The following is a 26,073-nucleotide window of genomic DNA, read 5'->3' on the forward strand; positions in this document are numbered from 1 at the left end:
GGTGAGAACCCTCCCCTTATTTCATAATTTAAGCATGCATGGTGGGGTTTTGTATACTCTTAAGGAATTAAAAGAATGGCTACCTTCATGTAAAAATATTCATACCTTTCTGCTTTTTAGTTGCTGAATTAACTATCCTGTTCGAAGTATATTCAAGTATGATGGAGCTCAGTGTCAAAATAATGCTTTTCCAACACAAATTAAACAACTGCTTATTCATTTGCAGAGAATGTATGTAAGTATAAAAATAAATACAAAAAAGCTGAAGTGTTTTTTTGCTAGACTACCTCCCTCTATTATGTTTCACTGTTCTTATTTGAGCTACCTCAAAACTTGTTGACCTCCCCTACTGTTCAAAATGCTCTGAAGTTAAGGCCTCACAAGTACCATCCTGAAAAAAGCAGCACTCCCCTGCTGGCATGAAATAAAACACAGTTGTATCTCGATGCTTTGTTTTGGTTTTGTTGTTGTAGTAAATTCCAAGCCTACATTTCACTTCTGAAGTCTCAGTTTAACATAAATTTGTATTAATACATATGCTTTGTACTTCTAAGCATTTTTCCACCTATTGATATCTAAGTTCTTTTAGATAATTTTCTCTGCCTAACATATACAAGCATCCATTTAATTGAATTCAGACACAAATTGTAGCACTGAAAGGAACAGTTCTCAGCTCTCATGCTTACTACCTGTGGTTTTTAACAAGACTCCCCTTAGTAGTTTCTCTCCAGGTGTATTAGCAGACATTTTTCCATGCTGTTTAACCCTTGGTTTGATTTGTTCTGCCTTTAAAGATCATCTTGTGTTTTATTAGTGGATCTTCTCTTAGGTACCTGAAATAACTCCAGGGTTCGTATCTTATTTTATGTTTTCCCACATGACTAAATGGGCTAATTAATAGTAGTCCTGGAACGACAATATTTTGAAAGAGGATCAAGGTTTGTCTTTCAATTTGCCCATATCCAAATATCACATCAACCAGTTCTTAAGACATGACTTTTCAGAAATGGTTATAAATATATAATTCTAGTAGCACCACAGCATTTCAGCCCTGAACTATAATGCCAGCATACTGTATAAAGACAGGAAAATAACCTTTAAAATGACAACATCCATAAAGCCTTAGGAACTCCTTTCAGAAGTGTGTTGATGGCACTACATATAAAAAATATCAGGGTTGCATATATTCATGCTGCTCCCAAAATATACGCTCTGTCTCTACAAAGAAGAAAAAGGAACTGTTGTCTTCTTGGGTTGGAAGCCTATGTATAAAGGAGAAAAAGAATTTAAGCAGTGAAAACTGCTAAATATACAGCTCTGGAGCTGGAATTCACCACAGATATGAAAAGGCACCACTTCTCTTGTGCCCTTCAAAACAATTATGGCACCATCACTAAAACAAAATAGAAATATTTTCAGTATGTAGTATTTTTTATCTCCATGATGTCTCCACATTTGCCCTCAACGCTGAAATGGCCAAAAAGTGTTATTTTGACACCCAACTTTAGATAGCTTGTTTGACCAATATTTGAAATATGGCACATGTAATCATACCAACTAAGTGCCAGTGTTACATTAGCAACCAAAGCTGCTGTTTCTTGAAATAAATACTGAATTTGTCTTGCTTTCAGAAGCAATAAATCTTTGCATTCACCTAAACTGAATTTTAAATCTGTTTATCAAATTAATTCTGCAGCAATAATTATAGCTAAATATTTAAAGTTTAGTCACTTAAAATCTAATCAGCTTCCTTAGCAGGATTCTTCTAAGTGAAAAGAAATCTTACTTTTGCCCTGACATTACACACCACCCTTTACAAGACTTTCAGGAAAGTTACAAAACTTGAACCCAGATACCCACACCTATCCCCTTGATAGGACATGAGGTATAGCTTTTTAGAGCTAAACATCCTATGTATCTTATTTTCCTGCCTCAAATCTTGACCTGTTTAAATAGGAAACCAATACTTAACAAGCTGAAACAGCTCTTCGGAAGGAGGTAGGTTTCTTCTTAATCAATTAAAGCAAAAAAAAACACCCCACCCTCAAACTTTTCAGTTATAAAACAACTGCCAGGTGAAGACAATACCAAATGTGCAATTCCAACAAATACTGTTCAAAATAAACTGTAAATTAAACTTCTCACCTTCCATTCTGGTCACCAGAAGGAAAATAGAACCATAATGACAAGAATTAAAGAATTCTGCTTCAAGGTGCAAGCCACAAGTTTTTGCAGGGGTACTAGGAAAGGTATGGATAAAAAATTCTCTTCTAGCAATACATTAATTCTATAGATTTTTCTTCATTTATAGATTCGGATGCTTTCTCCTCTACTCAGCCATCTATTAATAAGTAAGAGACAAAAGTCTCAAAAGGTTAAGTTTAGCTGAAACCAGCAGGCACAGACTGTATGATCTTACGAAGTTTCTTTTTTTTCCTTCCCAGCAGGAGAGAAAGAGGCTAAAAAAAGCCACTGAAAGTAAGCATACTGATTTCTCAGACACTTGTTTTCCCTGAATTTTTTTCCCATTAGAACTGCAGACTCCTGTATATTGAAGCTCAGTGGTAATAAGGTTTTTCTTGTCAATTATTTCTCAAGAATCTCTTAGATGTAGTGCAAAAAACTCCAGGGGCTCTGCTGACTACAGAGTTCGCTGTAGTTTTCAACCTACTAAAATAGTGTGCGTTGGAAAGGGACTGATTCCTGTAGGTACCAACAACAATTGACATACAAATGCAAACAGAAAGATGAAATAAAGCTTCCGAACCCAGTGTCATCACTGTAAACTGAACGAAGCAAAAGGCTTCCCCGCCCCAACACTTCTGCAAGCTTCAAACTGATCTAGAAATTGCAACTCTAGTCAGGGTCTCAAAATTATTTTAAGTAAGTATTTTGCTCCCTTTGTACTGCAGGAACATACTGAAAGCAAACAGTATTGAGAATTGCCCAGACCCACAGTTTTAAAATCCTACGATTTCACAGGCTACAGAGTCCTCAACACACCCTGCACTATGATTTGATGGATCAAAGACATATTTGTATGAGGAATTATTTTAATTGGTCCTTCCTATTCACAATGTACTGTCTCACAAAGCTACTTAAATGTTTGACAGACTCCATACCGGAATAATTTTTATTACTTTCAATAGTTGCTTTTTGTCTGATCCATGACAGCTCCTATAGCTATAAGCAGTTGCAGTTATTAGAAAATATCTGGTATTCCATCTTCCTAACAATCAAGCTATATTAACATTTACACAGTTTGGAAGGGTGTAACAGACAGTAACGCATGAAGGCAAAAAATACACAGCAAAGGCGAGTACTTTTCTTAGTCGCAGATTCTAGGAAGGCTACCTCCTACAATATTGCCAACTCAGGACAAAATTTAGGTTTTCACTACTTCCTCAGTTCAGCCATCCTATGCTACAGCAATTACCACATAAACTACATAATTGATGTTTTGGTCCACTAAGTACCAAATCTGAGAATACTACTGCTTTATATTGCATTTGAAAACAGTTCTAATGTCTAATCAAGTTTGTCAATCAACAGGTATATTCAACATATTCTGGCTACATCAGGATCTCCACTAAGCCCAAGAAGGCTCTGAATAACAAAAGCCATCAGGCTGCACCAGGTTAAAGTCACAGGACATTTTTATAATATTCCCTCATGCAGATACATGCCAATAACACGAGGGTGGAATCTAGTAAGTTCATTAACCCTAAACAGGGAGAATGTATTACTTCCCACATGAGCTGGGTTATCCATTACTACTAAGCTTTTTAAGACCAAAATTATCAGCACAGTACGCTGATCACAATACAAACAATCAAATTTGAGTGGAGTTCTTTTTTATTGGCTTGCTCTAATTTAAAAAAAAAAAAAACACCTTTAATTTCCAAGAGAAACTTAATATACTGCAGAATTATTTCAAATATTTGCTAGCCAGTAGAGAAAAAAAAGCCCTGATATATACTCCTACAAGACTATAATGAGGACAACCAGATATATTTTCAGTAAACGTATCCAAATCTCCTCCATTTGTATTTAACTATATGGATGTAAGGCCACAAAGAAATATAAAATACAACCCATCTTGTAGGTTTACAAAGTTGACCTGCTAACCATAATCAATACACACATACACTGCAATGTGAAAGTACATTCACATGATTACTTGCATAATTATCTGCTGCTTAAATATCCACCTACAAAAAAAATCACAGTAAAAGGCCTATCAGGAAAGGGTGAAGAACAATGTATACCACCACAGAGATTTTTTTTCATTTAACCTCACAGAAAGGAGCATTACATCACACTCTTACAATGCAGGAGGAGGGGCCTGTTCTCAGAAAGCAAGCTTCAGCTATTTCCCTTTAATTTTCTGCTTGGTTCTGGAGGGAGATGCAAAAATAACTTGGATTTAAATTTTTAGTAACATAGAACAGGGGGGAAAAAAGCGAGAAAACACAGCTTTTTACCTACATTTACTAACATGCAGATGAATACTTGTTTTTTGAAGAATACACAGCAAAAGCCTACAAAACATCAGTAGTACCCCGCATCTTGCATTTGCAAGGGTGCCTTCCCAAGTATCTGCCCCACATTTTATCAGCCGCCAGACCCGTTAAGCACAGAAGGGTCCCCTCGCTCCTGGGCAACTGGACACGGCAAGACCAGTTGAAAGCCGGCACCACCCAGCACGCCCAGCTCGCTTTAAGCCCCGATGCCATGTTTATGGGGCAGGACCATTTGGTCCCCACGGCGGACGAAACGGCGGATCTGGCCGCCCTGGGGAGGGGGAGGGGGAGGGGAGCGGCAGCCCGAGCCCGCGCTGGAGCCCGGCGGCTGCCGTGCGCGCCCTGCTCGGCCGGGCTCCGCCAGCGCAGGAGCCCTGGAACCCCCAAACCTCCCCGCGCTCCCTGTAGTCCTGTTGCAGAAACCTCCTCACTGGGTTTCTGCACTGTACATCTCCGGGTGCGTGATTTTAGGGTGATTTTTTTTCTCCTTTCTCCCTTGGAAGGACGGCCCGGCGAGAACACTTCCCCATCTGTCCCTTGCCGGACCCAGCAGCAGAAAGAATGCAAACCCATTTTTATATATGCAAATTTTTGCAGCAGATTTAAGAGCTTCGGGTGCTGTGGGGAAGAAATCATTGTTTAAGAAGCCTCTATTTAAATAAAACAAGATTTTCAGTACTATCTTGTACTTCAGCAGCTTGGAAAATACAAACGATCTTCTGTAATTTGCCTAAGTGTTTTAAATTACAAATCTCTTCAAAATCCACGGTACACTTCTACGGAGACCTCCTTCTAAAAAGCCCGAAAAATCCACTAAAAGTGCTTTACACATAAAACCAGACAACATCTGAAGCAAGTATTTGTGCTAGAAAAAACACTTCTGCAAAACCACCGATGAAAACGGTCAGCTCAGGCTCTTAAAAATCTACTGATAGGTAAAAACAATAGTAATAATAATAAAATATAAATGTACCACTAACCTCATAAAGTGCAGCAGTGCTTAAATCCAGCGAGTTGAGGCATACAAGGTAGAAATGGAAATGAAAAAAGATCCAAAAAAGATTTTGTGTGTTTTGTTTTTTTTTTTTTTTGTGGTTTTTTTTTTTTTTTAATTTCAAATGTTCAGAAACCAGCAGAGACTCTGTCGGCCATTTTGGCTTGAACTCCCTCTCTCACTCTCCCTCTCTCCCTCCCTCTCTCTCCCTCTTGCTCTCTCTAAAGGAAGCTGCTTTTTGTGACCTTCAAATAGAGGCAGGTCATGTGACTCCAGACAGGCTGTCAATCACGAGACGGGGCCGGCCTACTTCCCGCCTTAAAGGGACAGCGCCCTGCCTGCACCGGGGGACGTCGTCTCCCCGCCAAGGAACGCCGCTCGAACGCGCTCTCCAGCCGCTTGGTTCTTCTCCGTTCACCATGCAAAGGCAATACACAGAGAGGGTGAAATACGTGAGCCGTGAGAATACAGCGAGCAACTCAGCTGGAGCTTTTATCTTTAAAATTAGCTAAAAATAAAGCAGCCAATTATGCTAATTCTACATTAAGGTCGCAGAACCAATAAATGGTGAATGATGAAATGTGTAAGTCCCACCAGCCACACACACTCTTCTGCGGTGCACCGGGGGACACTTGACCCTAGCACTTACCTCGAGAGGAAACAACATTTCAAGTACCCCATCCCGATTCAAGGACAAGAAGGGGTTCACCTTCAGTCCACAATGAATCCAGACTGTAACCGGACTGTCTACACGACATGCACACATAAACCTGAGATCTAGATTCAGAACACCTGCAGGACAGCAGAGCAAACTCGGTCTCTCCCACTGCCTTGACTGTTTTAAGTCTCAGGCTGCAACTCTGTCGTTAGGCAGGCACTCAATAGTCTCTTCCCACAATTTCCATAGATAAATGCTCCCACAGTTGAAAGAGAGAATCCCAGCATGTTGCAACGTAAAAAAAAAATCTGCAGGATGTTTCCAGACATTGCCTTGAACGTGCAGAAACAGTAAAGGTGATAGTTCAGAAACAGTACATGGTAATGCAAGTGTGATTCTGCTGTGAGGAGACTTGCTCCTGAGTCAGCCCAACACAGGTAACATGCTTGGAACAGCTGTGTAATGTAACCATGCCCGGTGAGGTAACTGACAGCAGCTTGGGAAGCTCAGGGGAGCACCCTCGGGATTGAACCCTTAAAATACACAAGTTTTTAATTCTGTTCAGTTTTGCACTATAACTATGTAGAAAGTAAAAAACCGCACACTAGCAGTGAAAAAACACCACAGAATGAAACTAACTTGAAAAGTCATGGGAGGGCACACCACAGAATGAATTGGGGGAGGGGGGGGGCTGAAGCCACACATCTTATGAATGAGAATAAAAATCACTAGTGTATATTATCATACCACATAAGTCATCGGCTAAACATTATGTTTCAAAAAATCATCAGGAGGCTATGAATGGCTAATACGGCTCAGGTTTTGACACGCTTTGCTCCTACTACCCTCATGGTAAGGTACAGAAACTCTCGAATTGGGACTCCCCCAGTGAGGAGGTTTCTGCAACAGGACTACAACCTGCACCCTAACCTCCCCTACTCCTATCTCTGCAGGTTCATGAAACTCTGGAAATAGTTAATGTGTGTTGCATTTACAGGTACTTAATGAAATAAAAGCAGGTAGATGCTAGCCATTCAGGTTGCTCTGTCTAAACCAGAGCACAGAATCAGCCTGCTGGATGTAACAGCTTGCAGTGCTTTGTGGCAGGGCTAACCCAACACGGCAATTTAAGAGACGTCGTGAAATCTCGGGGAACATGTTCTTATCTGTGGCAAGACCCGAAGAGAACACCACAGTTGCTCTGAACAGCTAAAGAGAAAACCCAAACCAAATGCTAGGCATCTGATTTACACAAAGTTTCATAAAAGCAAATATATATGCATATTTATGAAACAGCTATCCCCCTTCTGAAAAATTACATTAAGTATTCCAGCTACGTGTTCTATACATGTTCACACCAAGTATGACAGTACACACTAAGCTACAGACAATTTTACTCCCCCTCAAAAGCCAAATTGTTTTACTCAGACTTATAAATCCTCCTAACTTCAGTAGGGCTTGCAGCTCTCCATTCTGAAGTCCTGGAAGCTTCTACTTCAAGGAGTTGATAATACTGTGATGACTTTAAGCAACCAGCACTCACTTGAGTTGCTGTGTATCAAGTGTAAATCACTGCCATAAAATTTCACCTCGTCAATGTTCTATTGACAAAGCTTTTTTAATCAGAAAACTTTTTTTGGGACAAGCAAATAATCAGTAAAAACAAAAATATTTAGAGAGGCCAGTATGGGCAATTCTTAAATAACTATAGCATGGATAAAACATCTTGGGTTATTTAGCATTCTGTTAAAAATGTATGGGCTATGGGCCTTGGTTTACCTTGACTAGTTTGTCTTCCATAAAGAACCATGGACCCCACTTGACAAGGTGAAAATCACCCATGTTTTGTTTCCTTTAAAATGTTATTTGGAAGCAACTTCAATATCCTTATTTTAATATAAAAATAAATGAAATAAATGCTTTAATTGAATTTTTTCAATTAAGCTAACCACTCAAACATACCTCATTCTTTATCTATTCCTGTTGACATATTGGTTAAGATGGCGCTCAAAAAGTTTTGGTGTTTTGGTTTGGTTCAGAATTTTTTTTTGGTTGGGTTTTTCTTGTTTGGTTGTTTTTTTTGGTTTGTTTGGGTTTTTTTGTTGGCTTTTTGTTGTGTTTTTTTAATGCAGCATTTCCCCAACCAAAATTGTGGAAGAAGCAGCAGCACAGTAGTTCAGAAAACAATGGAGTAGCATAAAAATAGACAGCATATACAAAACCTGCACATCCCTTTTCAGAGGGCAATTGCACTTTAAAACCTAACCATTAAGCTTTCTGATGCTAACAGCGCTGTTAATAGCTAGCGTTAATAGGTTATACCCTTGTTATGTGCTACTAACTTATCTGATTACAAACACTTCATTTCTAAGCACCTTACATCTGAGGATCATAAAGCACTTTAAAAACTTTAATGAACCTTCACAGTGCTCCTATGAGGACAGTATCCAGTATGAGCAGACATATACACGCACACACACGCAAGCACATTAAGAGAGATGCTTACAGTCATGGATTCTCTGTGCTCATATCTCAATGGAGACAGGAGAGGAGTGGGTTTTTTTAATTCACATTAAGCTGCATTGTGGTTCTAGTAACAGCTCAATCCTTTCTGATGACCTTTTGATAAGAATCAATAAATTAGGCTTCAACATTATGTACGCAGGCATGCTCCAGTGTCCACTAGACGAACTGAGGTGTCAACTGTACCCTCCAGTTGTCATCTCAAAAAGGAGACCTGGTCGGTTTGATCTGTAGATCTTTACTCAATTTTAAAAGGATTCGAGTTCAGCCAGTCCTTACACAAAAAGTCCCTGTCTCATGAGCTGGCATTTTGTCTGGGCTCAAAGTTCTACAGTTTGATGCCATATCTTACTTATTTTGAAGTCTGCGCCCTTGCCATACTACAAGACTGGACTCCACCTACTGAGCTTTCTACATTGCCCGTACACACGTGGCAGTAAATTTAAGACTTATTTTTTCCCCTAGAAAGTTCTTCATAGCTGATACTGTGAAAGTGAAAAAGTCAATTCAGCTCCTCCCAACACAATTCCTCAGCAGAAACCTCAAATATTAACAAGTTTCTCATAGCATGAATGCCTTCTCACCAACTGTTCTTTCTCCTGCTGGTGAAGAATTTGCTTCCTGAAGTAGCAGAGGCAAGAAGGCAGATTTTTTTTTGCCAAAGTGAACTGAAGCCTACATGCCCTCTATCCTACTGCAGCTCATCAGTTAGATTTCCCTAGACCTCCCTCCCCCAACTCCAGAAGGGGAGCGCAGTAACAGATACAAGGTAATTGGAGGCTGATTCCTCCCCAGCTCCCCATCCAGTCACCAGTGGACCCAGCGACCTGGATTACAATCCTAGCAAGCACACATCTTCAAGTTAACAGGAATCAGAAAGGTCCCTTTGTCTTTCCCGAGATGAAGTTAAAAGCATAACTCTTAGGATAGGGACATGTATGTGAGGACTAGGTTATAGTTGCACAATTTCTAATAACACAAAGCAAGCACAGAACCCCTTAAATTAAGGAACAGAATTAAGAGTCTTAACTATTCCTTGTGTGCCTTAACAACTGCCATATGATTTATTTCAAGCGAACAATTAAAAACACTAAGGTTAAAACCAGGAGTTCAAAGCATCTTGCTTCCTAGAATTGGTAACAACTAGGAACTTGACACAGGCATCTAATAGTTCAGATCACTTTTAAATTATTTTCTCTGAACAGACAGAGATGCTGAATGCCCAACACTTCCGAAAAGTAAAGACAATAGCTAAATCCGGCTCTATCTACATATTTTTTTTTTTAAAGTCTTCACAGCAATTGCACATAAGCCATTGTGCAATAGAGACGACCTCTCCTTCTGCAGGAGTGCAAAACTTTAAAATGTTCAAGCATTCTTCAAGGACAAAATACTCATTCCTAAGGAAAACTAGGGTTTTGTTTTGGGTTTCCCTCCCCTCTCATATTAGTGAGTAGCGAGACATTTTATGCTGCAGAATTGTGAAAACAAAGCTGGCAGGGTTTTTTAACTATAGTAACCAAAAGTATAATTCTCTCTTTCTTCAGAGAAAAATACCATAACAAAAAGCGTCCGACAAAGGAAAAGCTTGCTTGGTTTCTGAAAAGGTTACAACAGCTTTTGCATCCCTTACACAAAGGCACCTATCAACACATTTTAGGAATGGAGCTTACCATCATTATTATTCAAAACTTACATTGCAACAGTGCTTTGGAGCCATACTAAAGCTCAGATCTCATTCATATCTTGCCAGGGACAAAAGAAAGAATACAAGGCCTGAAAACTTTACAGCATATGAAGTTTAAGAACTATTCGTGACTTTAAGGCCAAGCCAAAGTTCTGACCCTATACATTAATGAAGTGCTTACAGAAAGAAAATGAGTCAGAAGGAAAACTTCATTCACCAAACTTTGCGAACACCCACTTTTCCACATAATTCTTCCTCAGTCTGCCACAATACTTTCCCTAGCTGTTCAGCCTATAAATAATCCATCACTATGCCTCCACTTCTTCAATTTCCTCAAATGCCCTTTCCAAACTGGAGAAAGAAACAGCTTTCTAGCTGCCTTGTAACAAAGTTGTTCCATGAGCAACGGAACTGAAAGCTCATTTCCTATGAATCTCTGTCACATATCACCAAACCTCTACTTTACCGCACTAATCCCAGCTTCCCACACAGCCAGTTCTCCTTTGATGCCAAGGCTCTACCAGTATATTGAGCCCTATGCAGATCTCTTCCCATAACTTTTTTTCACCTCGTTCAGTACCTGGGCAAAACCCAGCAGATGCTGCAGCTAATCCCAAAACACACATGATGATTAGCGATTAACAGACATAACCAGAACAGATAATCTTTTGTTTTGTCCTGAAGCCCTTCTTTTAGTAGGAAGATTAATTTCGGTCTCTCCTCCAGGCAGTTACTGAAGTTTAACACATTGGTAATTACAACTATATTATAATTTCTTACTCCTCTGCCTCACTTGACCAAAACTGGACAAGAGACTCCAAACTTACTCGGGAAAGATACAGACATGGAAAGCAATTGCATGAGACTTAACTACTCTAGGAACTGAAAGAATTGACCCCAAACATCTTCCCCCATTCAATCAAGTGCCCCTCTAAATGCTGAATGAGTTTTTATACCCATATCCTTGGAAATTAAACAAGTACTTTCCAGTAAGATAACATGCCAGGAAACTTGTGTAAATTAGCATTCTTAGAATTTGGTTAACCTGCTCCTTACTATCATCTCAGAAGCTTCTTGATTTTGGAGACTGTAATCCTATCCTAACAGGTCTCCCTCTTCAGTTTCTAAAATCCTATAAACTGCCAAAATATCAATGAAATAGGAAAAGTTTATCCGTTTTATGCAATTCTATCTAGCCAGTGAAAAGATAATACTTCTTTCAAATAAACAGATATTCAGGGAAATGGTATAGGATATCACTCCACCTATATATACAGCAAGCAGTTGCTTTCTAATTGTTATTTACAGCATGTGAATTACCATGCCAGTTAGATGATTGATTCAACTGACCTTCCATCAACAATAGCTGTTACTATGCATTTCAAAAGGAGTAATAACCTCATTGGTTAAATCCTTCCTTCCCCCTGTTTAAGCCTTGAAGCTCTAAACATTTTAAAACAAATAGCAGCAAGCATTTTCATCTGACCAGGTTGGAATATTTAATAAAAACTTACCTTTCATGTCTATAAACATTTTACCACTACAGGACCCCTTCTTTATATAGAGCCTTTAGACATGCTTCTACTGAAAGTCAGTATATATTCTACTCGCTTTGGTTTAGTTTTGCTCATGCAAAGCAGATTTCTTACAAATACTTACGGAAGGTCTCACAAAAGACAAGGAAGATTTTTGGACTGAAAGAGTTAGTCTTATTCTAGTCCTTTTTTTCTTCTTTTTTTTTCCCCCACCTAAAAAGGAAGCTATATTGCACTTAGATTTTTCAAACTTTTTAAACTTATTTATGGTGAGACAGATCTGTACCTCTCTACAAATTGTTCTAACTTGCCTTTAGTTTTAGTATGGGGAGTTCAATCACTGGCCCGGAAACCTCTGAGCAAAGGAATTTCTGGCATCTTGGTTGAAGCTGGCACCAACCCATCTTCCTTTGTTCTCATTAAAGGAACCATAATATGCTAAGTTAAATAAATAAAAAAAAAAAAACACCAACAAAACCCCAAAGTAAAAGCAGAATACAAAAGGAATGCATATTCAGTGGATTACTGTAAGAGAAGATTTCCCTAATTTGACTCATTTTTCTAATAAAAGCACTATTTATTGCTGCAAAAATCTGTAAACTGCTCTTTCCAAGTGACTTGAACATGTTCTCTAAGTAATTTGCCTTCATGTACAGCCCTTCAGTTTGAAATGTCAGGAAAGGAACAGTTAGCTATCCATACAGAAAATTCTACAAGCTGTAGCTGTCACAAATATTCAAATGCATGTACTTATCTAGAAACAGTATGACCCCCAGATATGATGAACTTTGATGAAGGGCAAAGAGTTCAGCAAGTTCCATATATCTAGGTAGGAGTAAAAGAAATCATAACAGTTCTCCAGATCACAGCACACCAGAGGAGCAATGCAGCTTAAGAGCTCCAAAATATCTCTGTAAACAAGTTTTTAATTCATACCATGTTGACCACAGAGCACAGTATTTTTAGTCATACAAATTAAGTCATATCTTCTACATGGAATAAAAAGCTTGTTTTTTTCCTTCCCTCCCCGTCTTAAACCAAATTGATCACTCCCTGAAGGGTCTAGAGGGGATCTGCAACTTAGAACCAAGTTCTCAGACTTTAAGACCATTTACCTCTTTTATCCTTTAACCTCTGGTATCTCTGAGCAATAGTGGATAGTCACCAAAATTTCTATTTTCTGGACACAGGAAAAAACAATAGAGCACAAACTCTAATATAACATACAACCATTAGACTTTTTTTTCACCTCCCCTCTTCATCTCCTTGAAAGGATGATTCAACCATTCATCTGGGTGCCAAAGACTTGGTGAATGTATTTATTCTTTGGAGAGAATAAAGCAGGGAAAAAAGCACCAAGCAATTTAAATCGAATGCAAAAGGAAAAAAAAAAAGTTTTAGGACTGTAATTCATACACATTCATGATGCCACTGACTTGCATTAACAGTTCAAAAAGTGAATCCTTAGCAAATCAAAATGTACGGCACTAATTTGGTGTAGATACCACAAAAATTTGTCTAAATTAAAATATACTTTTACATTAAGAATATAGACAGAACACTAATTTAGACAGGGCTCAAAATTATTAACAGCCCTTAAATGATTTTGCTTGCTGTTCTTTAAAGCTGTTATCTCACTCCCATGTAAGATGTCATCAAACAGTTGCCATCTAAATAGCAATGAAATGCTGAAAAGAGAGCAATGTCCAGCCATCCATATAAATGATACATCAGAGAGCAGTTAGCTCAGGCAGCTCCTGAGGAAGTGGCAACTTGGGAGAGGGAGAGGGAACAGCCACTAATCAACCAGACCTAAAAAAAAGACTTCTTGGACAATGAACTTGAGATGTCAATAGAGTGTCCAGTAGATAGCTTGCTTCCTGGAAAGGGACTAGAGGACAGGGGGTGGGGGAGTTAGGGGGGGTGTCTGAAATAAAGAGGCTCTGGGATTTTAGGAATTTGATCAGTATGCAAATGCTCTCCCGTTCAAAGTACAGTAAGCTCTTTAAGACAGCGGTAAATCAGAATACCTTCCTTTTCATTAGCAATCCAAGTTTCTACTAACTGTAATGATATCAAGGATAATATGTGACACTACTCTGGGTATTTTGCAATACCGTATTTATAAATAAAGCAAGCTGGAATGGAAAATATACTTTTCTCTTGTTTTGGAAAGACAACAAATGTAAAGAAGTCTCTTGGTCAGATGAGACTGCAATTCAGAAGCAGGCTTTGCGCACTTCCTACGCAGAACAAATACAGATCTTGGGGGGGGGGGAGAAGGGGGGAAACCCGAACAAACTAGCCTGTTCTTACCACAAGACATATGGAAGAAAGCACTATAAAATCCTAGGGAAAAGAAGCACCAAACTATTCACACTTTGAATGTGCTGTCCCCAAATCATCTTCTCTCTCAATATTCAGCAGCAGTGTAGGTTAAACACATTGGGATAGTAAGTGGGAACTTAACTTCCAAAGTTGACTTTTTTCTGTGTTATCTCCCATAGCTTCCCCCCCGCCCCCAACAGTCATCTGGCTTCTCTTTTTCCACATACTGAGAAAATACTTGCAAAATAACAGTACACTAATGGTGTAGGTTAGCTGAGGTACATGGAAAGCCTGTATCTGTTCATGACAAGATAAAACATACAGTGCTGTATGATTTGCTACCTCCTAATTTATGGTTTGGAAGGAAAAAAGAAAAAAAAAATCACTAAGGAGGTGAAATGGGGAATCTTAAAAACCATGAAATGACAACTGAAAATATTTTCAAGACTAACTTGCACAAGTGAAAGCCTAATTTTAAGTTATTTTTGCTTAGAATACTCGGACTAGAGTTTTCCTGTGGATAATACCTCTAATTTTAAGTACAAAAATTTCAAAAGATTTAACTATAACATTACAGATACAGAATTCACTGCTGTCTCATCCATTTCTACCCACTCAATTGCACAACAAAGGGCAATTCTTTTCTCTATGCCTCAGGGCCCCCTTATATACACAGGTAAAGTTGCCTTCAAATGCAAACTTGGCCTGCCACTCACTCCACTGCAGGGAGTAAAAAGACTTCTACAATATGAAGGTAATGAAAATATTCCTTAAACCTTAGTTGGACCAGTTTTCATCTTAAGTTTTAGTCTAATGGTCTTGCGCCCTCAAATAACCTTTCAAATCTCCAAGGACATAAAAAGTCAGAACTCTCCTACTCAGATGCCAATACCAGAGCTAGCCTGAATTATCACTGGGACTGAAGCGTATTCTGACACGCTAACAGAACTGCAATACCCTGTGACAAAAGTGTCTGGTATGGCCACTACAGACACAGCACATGTCTCTGTAGTGACTTGTTAGGATGTTGGACAGAGGACTTGAGCGTTTGGGGACACTTCTCTCATGGGCTACTTATTCCACACACAGATAGAACAATCAGCAACAAATAATCAGCAATGCCTTTACTTTTGAACATAATTATTGATGTTTTCAAGGAAAGACATAACTTGCCATGAATTTCAACAGAATTTGGGGTGATACCCAAATTTAGGTACCCCAAATCTGAGTTGATAATCTGAATTAGGATTTGGAGGCTACTCCAAAAAAAAAAAAATCCCAGCATGAATCTTAAAAAAAAAAAAAAAAAAAAAAAAAAAAAACAAAAAACCACCCCAAAAAACCCCCACCTTCTGCTTAGGTTGGTAGTGTCAGTAAATTAAAAAAGTGCACTGATACTCAAGATAAATCTCAGTACCTTCTATAATATGGAATGTCCTTAAAACATCAAAACCCCTGTTATGCAAGCATTTAGCTAACTGTTTACTTTAAATTTGGTAAGAACAATGTTTGACGCTACAGGGACAGAAGCTATGGCTAGGGTCCTTCATGGGATTTTAACATTTAAGAAACTCTTCAAAAGAATACTTCATAACAATGTCTGGCATTCTCACCAACAAAAGCAGACATCTTGAGGATATACCACTGCAGCCTTTTTATAGTTTTCAGCAACACTATGAAAGAGCAAGGTTGGTCATTTTATGCCACTGTGGCAGTGATATTTACATGTGCACACAATATTGGCAGGCTGCTGAAAATGAAGGAAGACTGGCCTATTAACTGGCTCCTTAATTTGAAATACAAGGAAAGGCTGATAGACCTTGCTTCGCTTAGTTTTAAAATCTAAAGTGTGTCATTCTTCATGATAATTCTGCTGTGTAAGCAAACATAGAAGTAAGTTTTAATGAAGACTGCACACTGGAAGATGAAAGGCAATGGACGTAAATTGCAACAAGGGAAATTCTTACCGAGTATTAGGAAATTTTCTTCACCATGAGGGTCATCAACATTGCAACAGAATGCCCAAAAAGGCTCTAGAATAATCCTGAAAAGCCTGATACAACTTAGAAGTTAGATCTAACCGTCAAATCTGACCCTCCTTTGAGCATGGGATCGGACGAGATGACTTTCAGAGGTCCTTTCCAACTTAAATTACTTTATTAGTCTATGATTCCTGTTTAGAGTTTAGACCATTTTAGCTACTGCTTTCTTTTAATTGCGGTGTCACACAAATCTAGGAACACATTGAATATTCCTGCTGAAACGTCAAAGAATAATGTAAGAGAACATTACCAAATTCAAAACAATTTTGTGATCCTCACCGGTTGCAATCTCTTCCTGAGATTACTGCAATTTTGGAGGGTCTCATTAAAAACTCTTGCCTCAGAATCTACACATTAAACTATCAAGCCCGGTAAAAGGCTATCCAGTAGGTCTAACCAATGACACTTGGTATAGTATGGAAATGATCTTGTTTTGCTACCTTTCTTACAATATGAATCACTTCCAGATGTACAGATTGCCAAGACAGTGGAAGACTTTTCTCTCCCATTACTACAAAACAGCAGGTGGGGAATAGCCAGCTGAGTTACTTCAGACAGCAGTAATAGCTTGGCTTACCTTGCTAGTAAACATGAGTATGAACTTGGCTCACTTTTTCTCTGAATAGCTACTGTCAAACAGACTTCTCTGTGTGTCAGTCAGGAATAGTAAAACATTTACATTTTTCTTATAAAAAGGAATAGTTTCTCATTACACCACCCCTTTCACTCAGAGATCAAGGTGCCTAAGTTTCTGGTGGTGACAGCAGGGGATAATTTATTAGCACAGGCAGAGTTGCTAATTAATACTGCTAGAATTAGGAGTACAACCTCAATTTAAGGACTTGAGTAGAATTTTTTTTCCTACCCCAAAAAAGGTACAAAGAGAAGCTGCTCTCTGCTCATCACAGAAGTTTGACTGTTTTGGAAAGATGTTTCTGGATCAAAGTTGCCTGTTAATCTTTGCTCCAGCGGTGAAAAAGTAAAAGCCCTATTACAATTGGCAAGGTGGCAAGAAGCTACTGCCATGTAAAATGTAAGTATTTTGAGGGGAGATAATATTTACTCCTTAAGCACGGCAATTCAGGTCAACCTCTTCATAAAGGATGAAAATATGAGAGAATGTCTCTAACAAAATGTCCAACTGCAAATAAACATATTGATACTGATCCTTCTTCAAACTTTTTCTTTGGGAGGGAGAGAAAGGGGTTTCTTACCAAACATATTAGCCACATAACAAAATAATGTGGCCAAGTGTAACAAACAAACAGTTATATCACATACCAGAGAGCTGAGAGGAGGGAGGAATTTACAGAGTACTTAAAAACTGAGAAGTAACAATTTCTCAAGGAGTCCAATTGGTCCTCTGCTGGAGTAGAAGCACAGTCCAAGACAGCATTATCAGCTCCAGTAGTCCAGGCAGACCCGCTTCTTTTGAGGTGTAGGTTTTAGAGTAAATGGCAGCCCTCACTGCTGCACAACCGTGACAGTTTTGTGACACAGACACTGTGCATAAACTGCAAATCTTTCACAGGACTTGAGACGAGTTTGCCCATTCCATATTTCACTCATACTAAGGATTTTGAATGGGTAACTTCTCTTCTTCATAATTAGCTCCAATTGAAATCAATTATATTCATGTTGTAAATGATCATTTGAAGATTTCTGAAGACCTTGTATACAGTCTAACAGGATAATTGCTCCCCACAAAGCTGACAGATACCAGCAGACAGCAGTTCTCAGATATCATCTACAGTTCAATCAAAAAAATCTTAAAATGCTGCAACTTTAGTACAGTAAGTCTGTCCAAAAAACCTGTTCAGTCCAGCAGAAGAAAGGTTTGTGAGGCTGAAGCAGTTGTTTTTTTGTTGTTGTTTTTGTTTGTTTTTTTTTTTTTAATACTAGAAGGTACTCTTGCAATGCCAAGTTTTTATCCCTTATTCAAATTGAATAGTTGAAATACGCTGCTGCATTTCAGAAATAAAATGCCAGAAGTCATCCATGGATGCTGGCTCCTTGTAATCCATTATGAAGCTGTGCTTTAGCAAAGGAAATTTCACATGAAACTGGAGCTAGGTAAGAACTACTGCTTCCATTGAAAGTCTCTCAGAAGTATCTTTTTATTTCTCTTCTTTCATTGCCCACTCAAACTTTGAGTCTCTTGGAATGCAGGTAAATATTAAGAAATTGCTGGGCTCGCCTAGCAGGTTAACACTTGCAGACTGCTCCAGGACTCTGGTGCAAGTTAGCTCCCTCGCAGGTCAGTTGCTGAAACCATATCTTCTGAATACTTAATCCCTCAACAATCTCAGTACAGAGTTACCCAGATCAGGCTGCCTATGAAAGGCAATTAAATTAACATGGCCAACTTTTCAGGAAAGCAAATTAGAAGCACTCGAAAAAAAAAATCCCATCTGCATAGCTGTAGAGGCAGTAAACTCTAGGAAGTCTAATGAACAGCTGGAAAGGGAAGGAAGCCTCTTCAGGTAGTGCAGCTATTTCTGTAGTGAACGTCTGACTCTACATTCAAACTTAGGATCTACTTTTCACTAACAAGCTCCAATTTTGTTTCAAACCAACTAGGAGGACAACAGTAAACACAGGTACACAGAATCACAGAATAATTGGAGATGGAAGGGATCACTGAGATCGTCAATCCCACCCCTTTGCTCAAAGCATGGTTAACTACAGCAGGCATCTCGGGGCAGTGTCCAGCTGGGTTTCGAATATCTTAAAGGATGAAGAAGGCACAACCTTTCTGGGCAACCTGTTCCAAAGGTCTGACCACATTTCGGGGGGGGTGGGGTCGGGGGGGGAAGTTTTTTTTCCTTATATTTGAGTGGAGTTTCCTGTATTTCAGTTTATGCCCATTGCCTCTTGCCCATTCACCAGGCACCACTGTGAAGAGTTTGGCTCAGTCTAAGATCCTACCCCAAGTTTTCTCACCTCAAGGCTAAACAGTCTCAGCTCTCTCAGCTTCTCCTATGTCCGATGCTTCTGTCCCTGTCTTTGGCCCTTCACTAGACGCACTCCAGGATGTCTGTGCTGGTTTTGACTGGGATAGAGTTACTTTTTTCCATAGTAGCTTATATGGGACTATGCTTTGGATTTGTGCTGAAAACAGTGCTGATAATACAGGGATGTTTTCGTTATTGCTGTGCAGTGCTTACACTACCCCACCAGCGAGTAGGCTGGGGGTGCACAAAAAGTTGGGAGGGGACACAGCTGGGACAGCTGACCCCAACTGACCAATGGGATATTCCATACCGTATGACATCGTGCTCATCATATAAAATTGGGGGAAGAAAAAGGAAGGGGGGACCTTCGGAGTGATGGCATTTGTCTTCCCAAGTAACCGTTACGCATGATGGAGCCCTGCTTTCCTGGAGATGGCTGAACACCTGCCTGCTGATGGGAAGTTGTGAATGAATTCCTTGTTTTGCTTTGCTTGCGTGCGCAGCTTTTGCTTTCCCTATTAAACTGTCTTTATCTCAACCCATGAGTTTTCTCACTTTTACTCTTCTACTTCTCTCACCCATCCCACCGGGGGGGAGTGAGTGAACAGCTGTGTGGTGCTTAGTTGCCGGCTGGGGTTAAACCACGACAATATCCAACTAATCCCTAATGCAAGTAAGTAGTAATATGAAGAGGCAATTTCAGATTTATTTTCTTTTCTTTTGAGAACTACAGCAAAAGATTTGAAATCAATGCAGCTTTTCGGAGTCACTTAAGAATACAAATTACTGATCCTTTGTTGTGATTATCATTTGTTTATCTCAGATGCCAGATCAATATCACTTACAGCAAGAGGTAAGCTCTAACAAGGCAGACAATTTTGTTAGGTAGTTGAAAATTTGAGCTTGTGGGTAGAAAAGGCTTCAAGTGATTCATTTAAATTTAAGAGCAATACCTACAATAGAATTTTGCTGGCATTATGCTACAGTTGCACAAAACATCTTCATCTTAGTTGCATTACTGAAATTGCACCTTCAGACTTTTATCAAAACATATTAACAACATTATTAGGAATGATACTCCTTCAGGCAGGATCTGTATGACAAGATCCCAGATGCCACGTGAACACAAATTTATTAGTTAAAAAAATAAAAACCCTGCCTAACACTAATCTCATATTCTCTTTCTAATAACTACAGTTTTGAAGAAGAGAGAGAGGATGTTGTAAGGCACTTGAAAAAGCTCTCATTAGAAATCAGGTCAACTGTAAAGTAATTCTAGCTTCCACTTGCACCTAAAATAAGACAGCAAACACAAGGCTAAGATAAATCCAATACAACATCCTTCGTATTATTCACTACAATAACGTGTTTCATTATACTACTAGATATCTAAAGAAACAATTCAGAAGAGCAGAAATCTAACTCCTACTTTTTATTTCTGCACTGATTTTTCTTCTGGAACTTTCTGAAAGTTTCTACTTCAACAAGCTTTGTATCTCTTGGTATCACAGTAAGTTGGGCCGTCTGAATAAAAAGAAATAGCAGCAACTACTTTGAGAAGTTTGGCTCACTTCCATCATGGAAAGAATGTGCATGTTCAGCACTAGAACTTCCCTGAACTCATCTTGTCTACCTCAGAAACGGTTTCTCACTATTGCAGAGGCAGTGGACTTACAGTTGCTAGCTTATCTAGAAGGCAAGGAAGACCTTCACCCAAGTTAAATCCCAGCCTTTCCGCAACAAGTGTACTGCTGATAAATACGAACTTCCTCCTTCTCATGAGGAGACACCCAATTAAGCATAAGGAAAAAAGCGTTCTGTGCTGCGGATTTCCCAAAGACCATCTTCTTGCTTGCTCCAAAAGGCAGGTCAGGAAAAAAAATTATTATATCAAAATTTAATTACCATTGCATTAACTAAAGAAGAGAATACAACCACTGCTGCAATAGTTCTAGGACAAGGCTCTGTTCTTCCCATCTGAACAAAAACCAGGAAAAAACCACCAAACTATTACTGGATTTCAGTCTGAAGTCATATGAAAAAGCCATTTTTATGTGCCTTTCGCTAATGGAAATCTGTGATTTTCTTCTCTGATCAAGCTGCTTTGCTTAAAGCACTGCGTACCAGCACCTTAAATTGTTCATCCTTGAAAGAGCATTTTGTTTACAATTTCTGTTCCTTTAATAAAATGCATTCTAAAGAAGTAAGGCTTGTATTTCACAGAGGATCAATCCACCATATGCACAGCAAAAGGAAAGCCCTGGTTCTATCATATTTCACATTATTTCAGTGAAGAAGAGCTGTATAAAAACTTCATGTACAAACTCACTACCTCAGTGCCAAGCTTCCAGAATGATTATCCCTTTTACAACAACTTCTGATTTACCTTCTGAAATTGCAACGCGTATTTCTACGCTTTTAAGTTTAAGGCAAGTCAACATCCTGCTTTTTTTTTTTCAGCCACAATCCACTATTATATATGGATATTTAAGGAACCAAAAGGGCGAGCACCAACCAACCAACCAATGCTCCCAGCACATTTAAACAAGAGTGCTTCACACCATTTACTATGGTAAGGCCCTTTTTAAATAAATGTGTGACTCACTGTTTGTTTTCTTCACCAGGAGGTGGAGTCTTGCCATGCCCCTCCATTACAAAATCCTCATGTTCCATCTGCAAAGGCAAGCATTGCAGGTCAGAAATCGGTGGAGCAAAACGCACATCACCTAAAGTGGCCCTTTTCCAATGCAACAACTTATGACAGCCACTTCATCGCAGTGGCTGGTCCAGAACAGACCATGTAGTCTCTTAGCAACATGTGTACATCTCCATCCCCATTGCTATGGTATAATTTTATAGCACATTTTTTAGAAAATCTTACAAGAGAAAAAGAATGATTTAATGGCTATAGCAGAGGACTATCAGTCAGGGTATCTAGGTTTTAAGTTTTGGTCTGTTATGAACTTCCTTTGTCATTCTGAGTACGTATGGCTTCTACCACTTCTTCCTTCCATATAAAGCAGGAATTTAAAAAGTTACGTCTATCAACATCTCTGGAGAAAAATCAGAATTTTCAAAGAAACTTATTAACCACAGACAAACTGCTGTGAAAGCAGAGTACTTCTTGTGAAAAATAACTTTTATATGAAAAAGAGACTTTCACTGCACACGCATAGCTTAGTTAGCAGAGTAAAAAAGAGGCCTAAGGGAACCTCAAATAGATGCTGTTCCAATGACAACATAAGGTAGGCATTTCCTTTGGCTCACATGTTAAAAGATTCCAAGGGCACTAAGGAAGTTTTCTGTTTAATTGTTTGCTTTTAAAATACAGTTTTAGCATACATTTTCAGTAATTTCTTTGGCCAGAAAGAATTACATTATATCTGATCATTAATTAATTACGGACTCTTCATTTAATTACCTCATTTGCCCAGAATTTCTTGCACAGGTAGCAAAATATTCTTCTCTTTATACAAAAGTTCAACACATGCACTTAGTATTTTGTATAAACACCCAGATATGTAGTTAGCAATGCTCTACTTCATGTGAAGCCAGCAAACAGGCCACACTGCAATACTCAATGAGCCATACAAGAAAGCAACTAAATCATAATCACACACAAGTCCATGATCTACTACATTAAATTGGAAAGAGGAGAGAAGCACTATTCAGTCAGTAAAGATAACATGGTTTAGTCAGTCTTTGAAGGAGCAAAAAAACCCAAACCCAAACCAAACCAAAATCCAGCAGACACTTTCTCTTGTGCCCCTACCCTCCCCTCAGAAGAGTCAAGTTTACTCATTTGTGCTTGATCCTGTTGACAGGTCAAAAATACTGATAAAAATCATTATCTGCATATTGACATCTAACAAGGATAACAGAAATTATGTTATTTGCCTGCACAGACACAGCCCTAAGCAAAACCACAAATGAACTAAGAAACCAGTGAACTATAAGGTGGTAATGACATCCAGAAGACAGATAAGTCAATCAAATACATGTAAGGTAATTTCACATTTGTAAACATGTGCCCGTGCAATCAGTCATGTCAGTACAGTCATGTCAATACAGTCAAAACAGTATTTTCATTTAAAAGCAATGTTTGAAAGCAAGAAAATTTAGCATTACAGTTTTGTAAATAACTCGGACTTTTATCCATGTATTCCCACCATATCAGAGACACTGAAACTATTGTACCTCAGTCCATATCTGATTCTCGGGAGGTGTAACAACTGGACTCAAAGCTGTCTAGCTGAAGAGAAAGGTGTTTATTCCACTAAGTCTGTTGTTGCGGATGTTAAAACACAAGTGTGACAACTGGTAGAATAGCTACAGATTTGTGGCCACATAGCAAAACAGCATGGTTCTGTGAGTGAGGGTAAATGTTTAAGAGTTACTCTTACACAACCTGAAATCAGGAGGTATTTTAGCCTGTTGCTAGTATGAGACAAGTACAATTCATATGAATGGTAAGCAAGGGAACAGTTTGTGGCCAGTACTAGGAAGAAAGATGAAATACAGCCTTTGGGAGTCAAGAAGCACTACATACAGCATATATAGTGCTAAACTAACAAGAATCCTGTATAAAGTAGGAATTCAATTTAATGAAGCTGTAGAAAAGGAGAGATCATAAAAACTGAAGTATAAAATGGAAATTATTTTAAAACCAACAAAAACTCAGAAAGGAGTGGGAAATTATTTTATTAGGTCGTAAACAAGAAATTTGCATGAGAACTGGAACATATAATAGACCACCACCAGGACAAAGCAATTACTGAAGTACTGCCAATAAAACTGTTGCTTTAATATGAATTTTATATGAAGAATGCTAGTGACGTAGCTGTTCCAGACACATTATCATCTAGCATGCATATCTATCAAAATTACCATTTCAAAGAGAAGTGGGCAAATAATTAAGAAAAATTGCCTGAGCTAGAAACAAGAAGATTGTAGGTCCAGGCACAATCTGTTTTAAATCAACTAGAAAACCCCATCTACTTTAAGAGGTGTTAATCAGCTTGCTCTACTCTAGGCAGTAGGCAGAAGGATCTGAAATGACCAAAATCTGCATTATAAAAAACGGAAGACGACATGGTACGATTATGTCAGGACTGAAAAAAAGAGCTGGGCTTCGTGTAACTTAGAGAAAGGCAATGACGAAGTTTCTCATGAGAAGTTCACCAAGAAAATTAGTCACAGAGTGAGAAAGTACTCATGAACACGGAAACTGTTCAATACACTAACTCAAGATTAATTGGTAGGTTTTCACTGACAAAAAAAGCTAACAATAAAATGCATCAAGACATCATGTCCTAAAAGAGGACATAGGAACTTCAAGAAATTGAGTATTAGTGAACTAGAAAAAAAAAAAATTCTGTTTAGAATGGATGAACAACTAGACTGGTAGGAAACAATTGGCTAGTCAGGCTCAGAGGATAATGGTTACCATGTTGTATGCTGCCTGGAGGCTGCTATCAAGTGGGGTGCTGCAGGGGTCTACTCTAGGACAGGTCCATTAAACAATTTCACCAATGACTTGCAGGGCCATTAGGGTGCCCTCTGGTCAGAATTTTAAGATAATACTTAACCGGGGTGAAGAGGTTCAGTCAACAAGTCCAAGGGCAGGGCTGCCATTCAGCTGGATGTAGACAGGCTGGGAGAACGGACCCTACATGAATTGTATGAATTCAGACAGGACAAACACAAAGCCCTGCACCTGAGAGGCCCTGGCAACAATACAGGCTGGAGACTGACTGGGGAGCAGTTCTGTGGAAAAGGTCTTGGCAGATAGCAAGCTGATGATGAGCCAGCAGTGTGCCCTGGCAGGAAAGGTCAACGGTATCCCAGGCTTTATTAAGAAAAACCTTGCCAGTAGATGAGGGAACTGATTATCGCCTCTACTCAGTGCTTATTATTCTAGATACGGTCTAACGGACCTTGTTTTGGGCCCCCCAAAAGAAATGGGGGGCCCATGTTTTGGGCCCCCCATACAAGAAATACATTAATAAAGTGGATGCAGTAGGCCACCAAGATGCTCAGGGAGCCAGAGCACTTGCCCTGTGAGGAGAGGCTGAGGGATCTGGGCTTGTTCAGCTGGGAGAGGAGACGGCTTTGGAGAGACCTAACAGCAGCCTGTCTGTACCTACAGGTAGGTCAGCAAGGAGTCAGGCTCAGCACAGTGGTGCACTTCAACAGGACAAGAAGCAATGAGCATAATTTGAAACAGGGTAAGTCCAGACTGGCTATAAGATGACTCATTTTCACCATGAGGACAGTCAAGCACTGGAACAGATAGCCTAGAGAAGTTTTGTAGTCTCCTTGCTTCAAGGTTTTCAAGGCCTGACTGGATAAAATCGTTTGTAACCTGGTCTGACCTCATAGCTAACCCTGCTTTGAGCAGGTCAGACTAGAGACCTTGCGAGGTCCTTTCCAAACTGAATTTCCCAGCAATCCTATGAACACAAGAACAGATAATTCAATGTTGAGAGGTAATATATAGGAGGAAAAAAGCCCTACCAAATTCCCAACCCAGCAAGAACCTGCACTTCAGTGTGGAAAGGTCTAACAAAAATATCTTAGAAAGTTACATAATAAAAAAACCACAAAAATAAAACAACCACCAAGAAAAACTAAACTATGCCAAACAGTAATACAGAAAGAAATACTGAAATGACTGTAGCAGAACCATAGTATGTCCTCTTTTAGAATATTGTCTATGAATACAGACAGTGAAGGCTCAAAACCCCTCCACAACACTCTAAAAATGTGAGAGCTCATAATAAAGAAAGGTCTTAGGCAGAGGGAAGATTTTACATGAATAAAATCCAAC

At 39.1% G+C, this 26,073-nt stretch overlaps 1 protein-coding gene across 36 annotated transcripts in view; it reads right to left on the minus strand.

The window, feature by feature from the left end:
* Positions 1-26,073, minus strand: part of TNRC6B (trinucleotide repeat containing adaptor 6B) — a 147,442-nt gene that overhangs the window by 84,627 nt on the left and 36,742 nt on the right. For 11 of the 36 annotated variants that reach the window (XM_075154675.1, XM_075154665.1, XM_075154637.1 and 8 more), the window contains one exon: positions 21,850-21,917. The exons of 23 other annotated variants lie outside the window; for them this stretch is intronic. In XM_075154675.1, coding sequence (XP_075010776.1) covers positions 21,850-21,917 — 68 coding nt within the window. Of the gene's footprint in view, positions 1-5,503; positions 5,746-21,849; positions 21,918-26,073 lie in introns of those variants that run through there. 2 more of the 36 variants (XM_075154765.1, XM_075154741.1) reach the window with 1 other exon arrangement.

This window comes from Calonectris borealis, chromosome 1 (genome assembly GCF_964195595.1).
Source record: "Calonectris borealis chromosome 1, bCalBor7.hap1.2, whole genome shotgun sequence".
Classification (NCBI taxonomy): domain Eukaryota; kingdom Metazoa; phylum Chordata; class Aves; order Procellariiformes; family Procellariidae; genus Calonectris; species Calonectris borealis.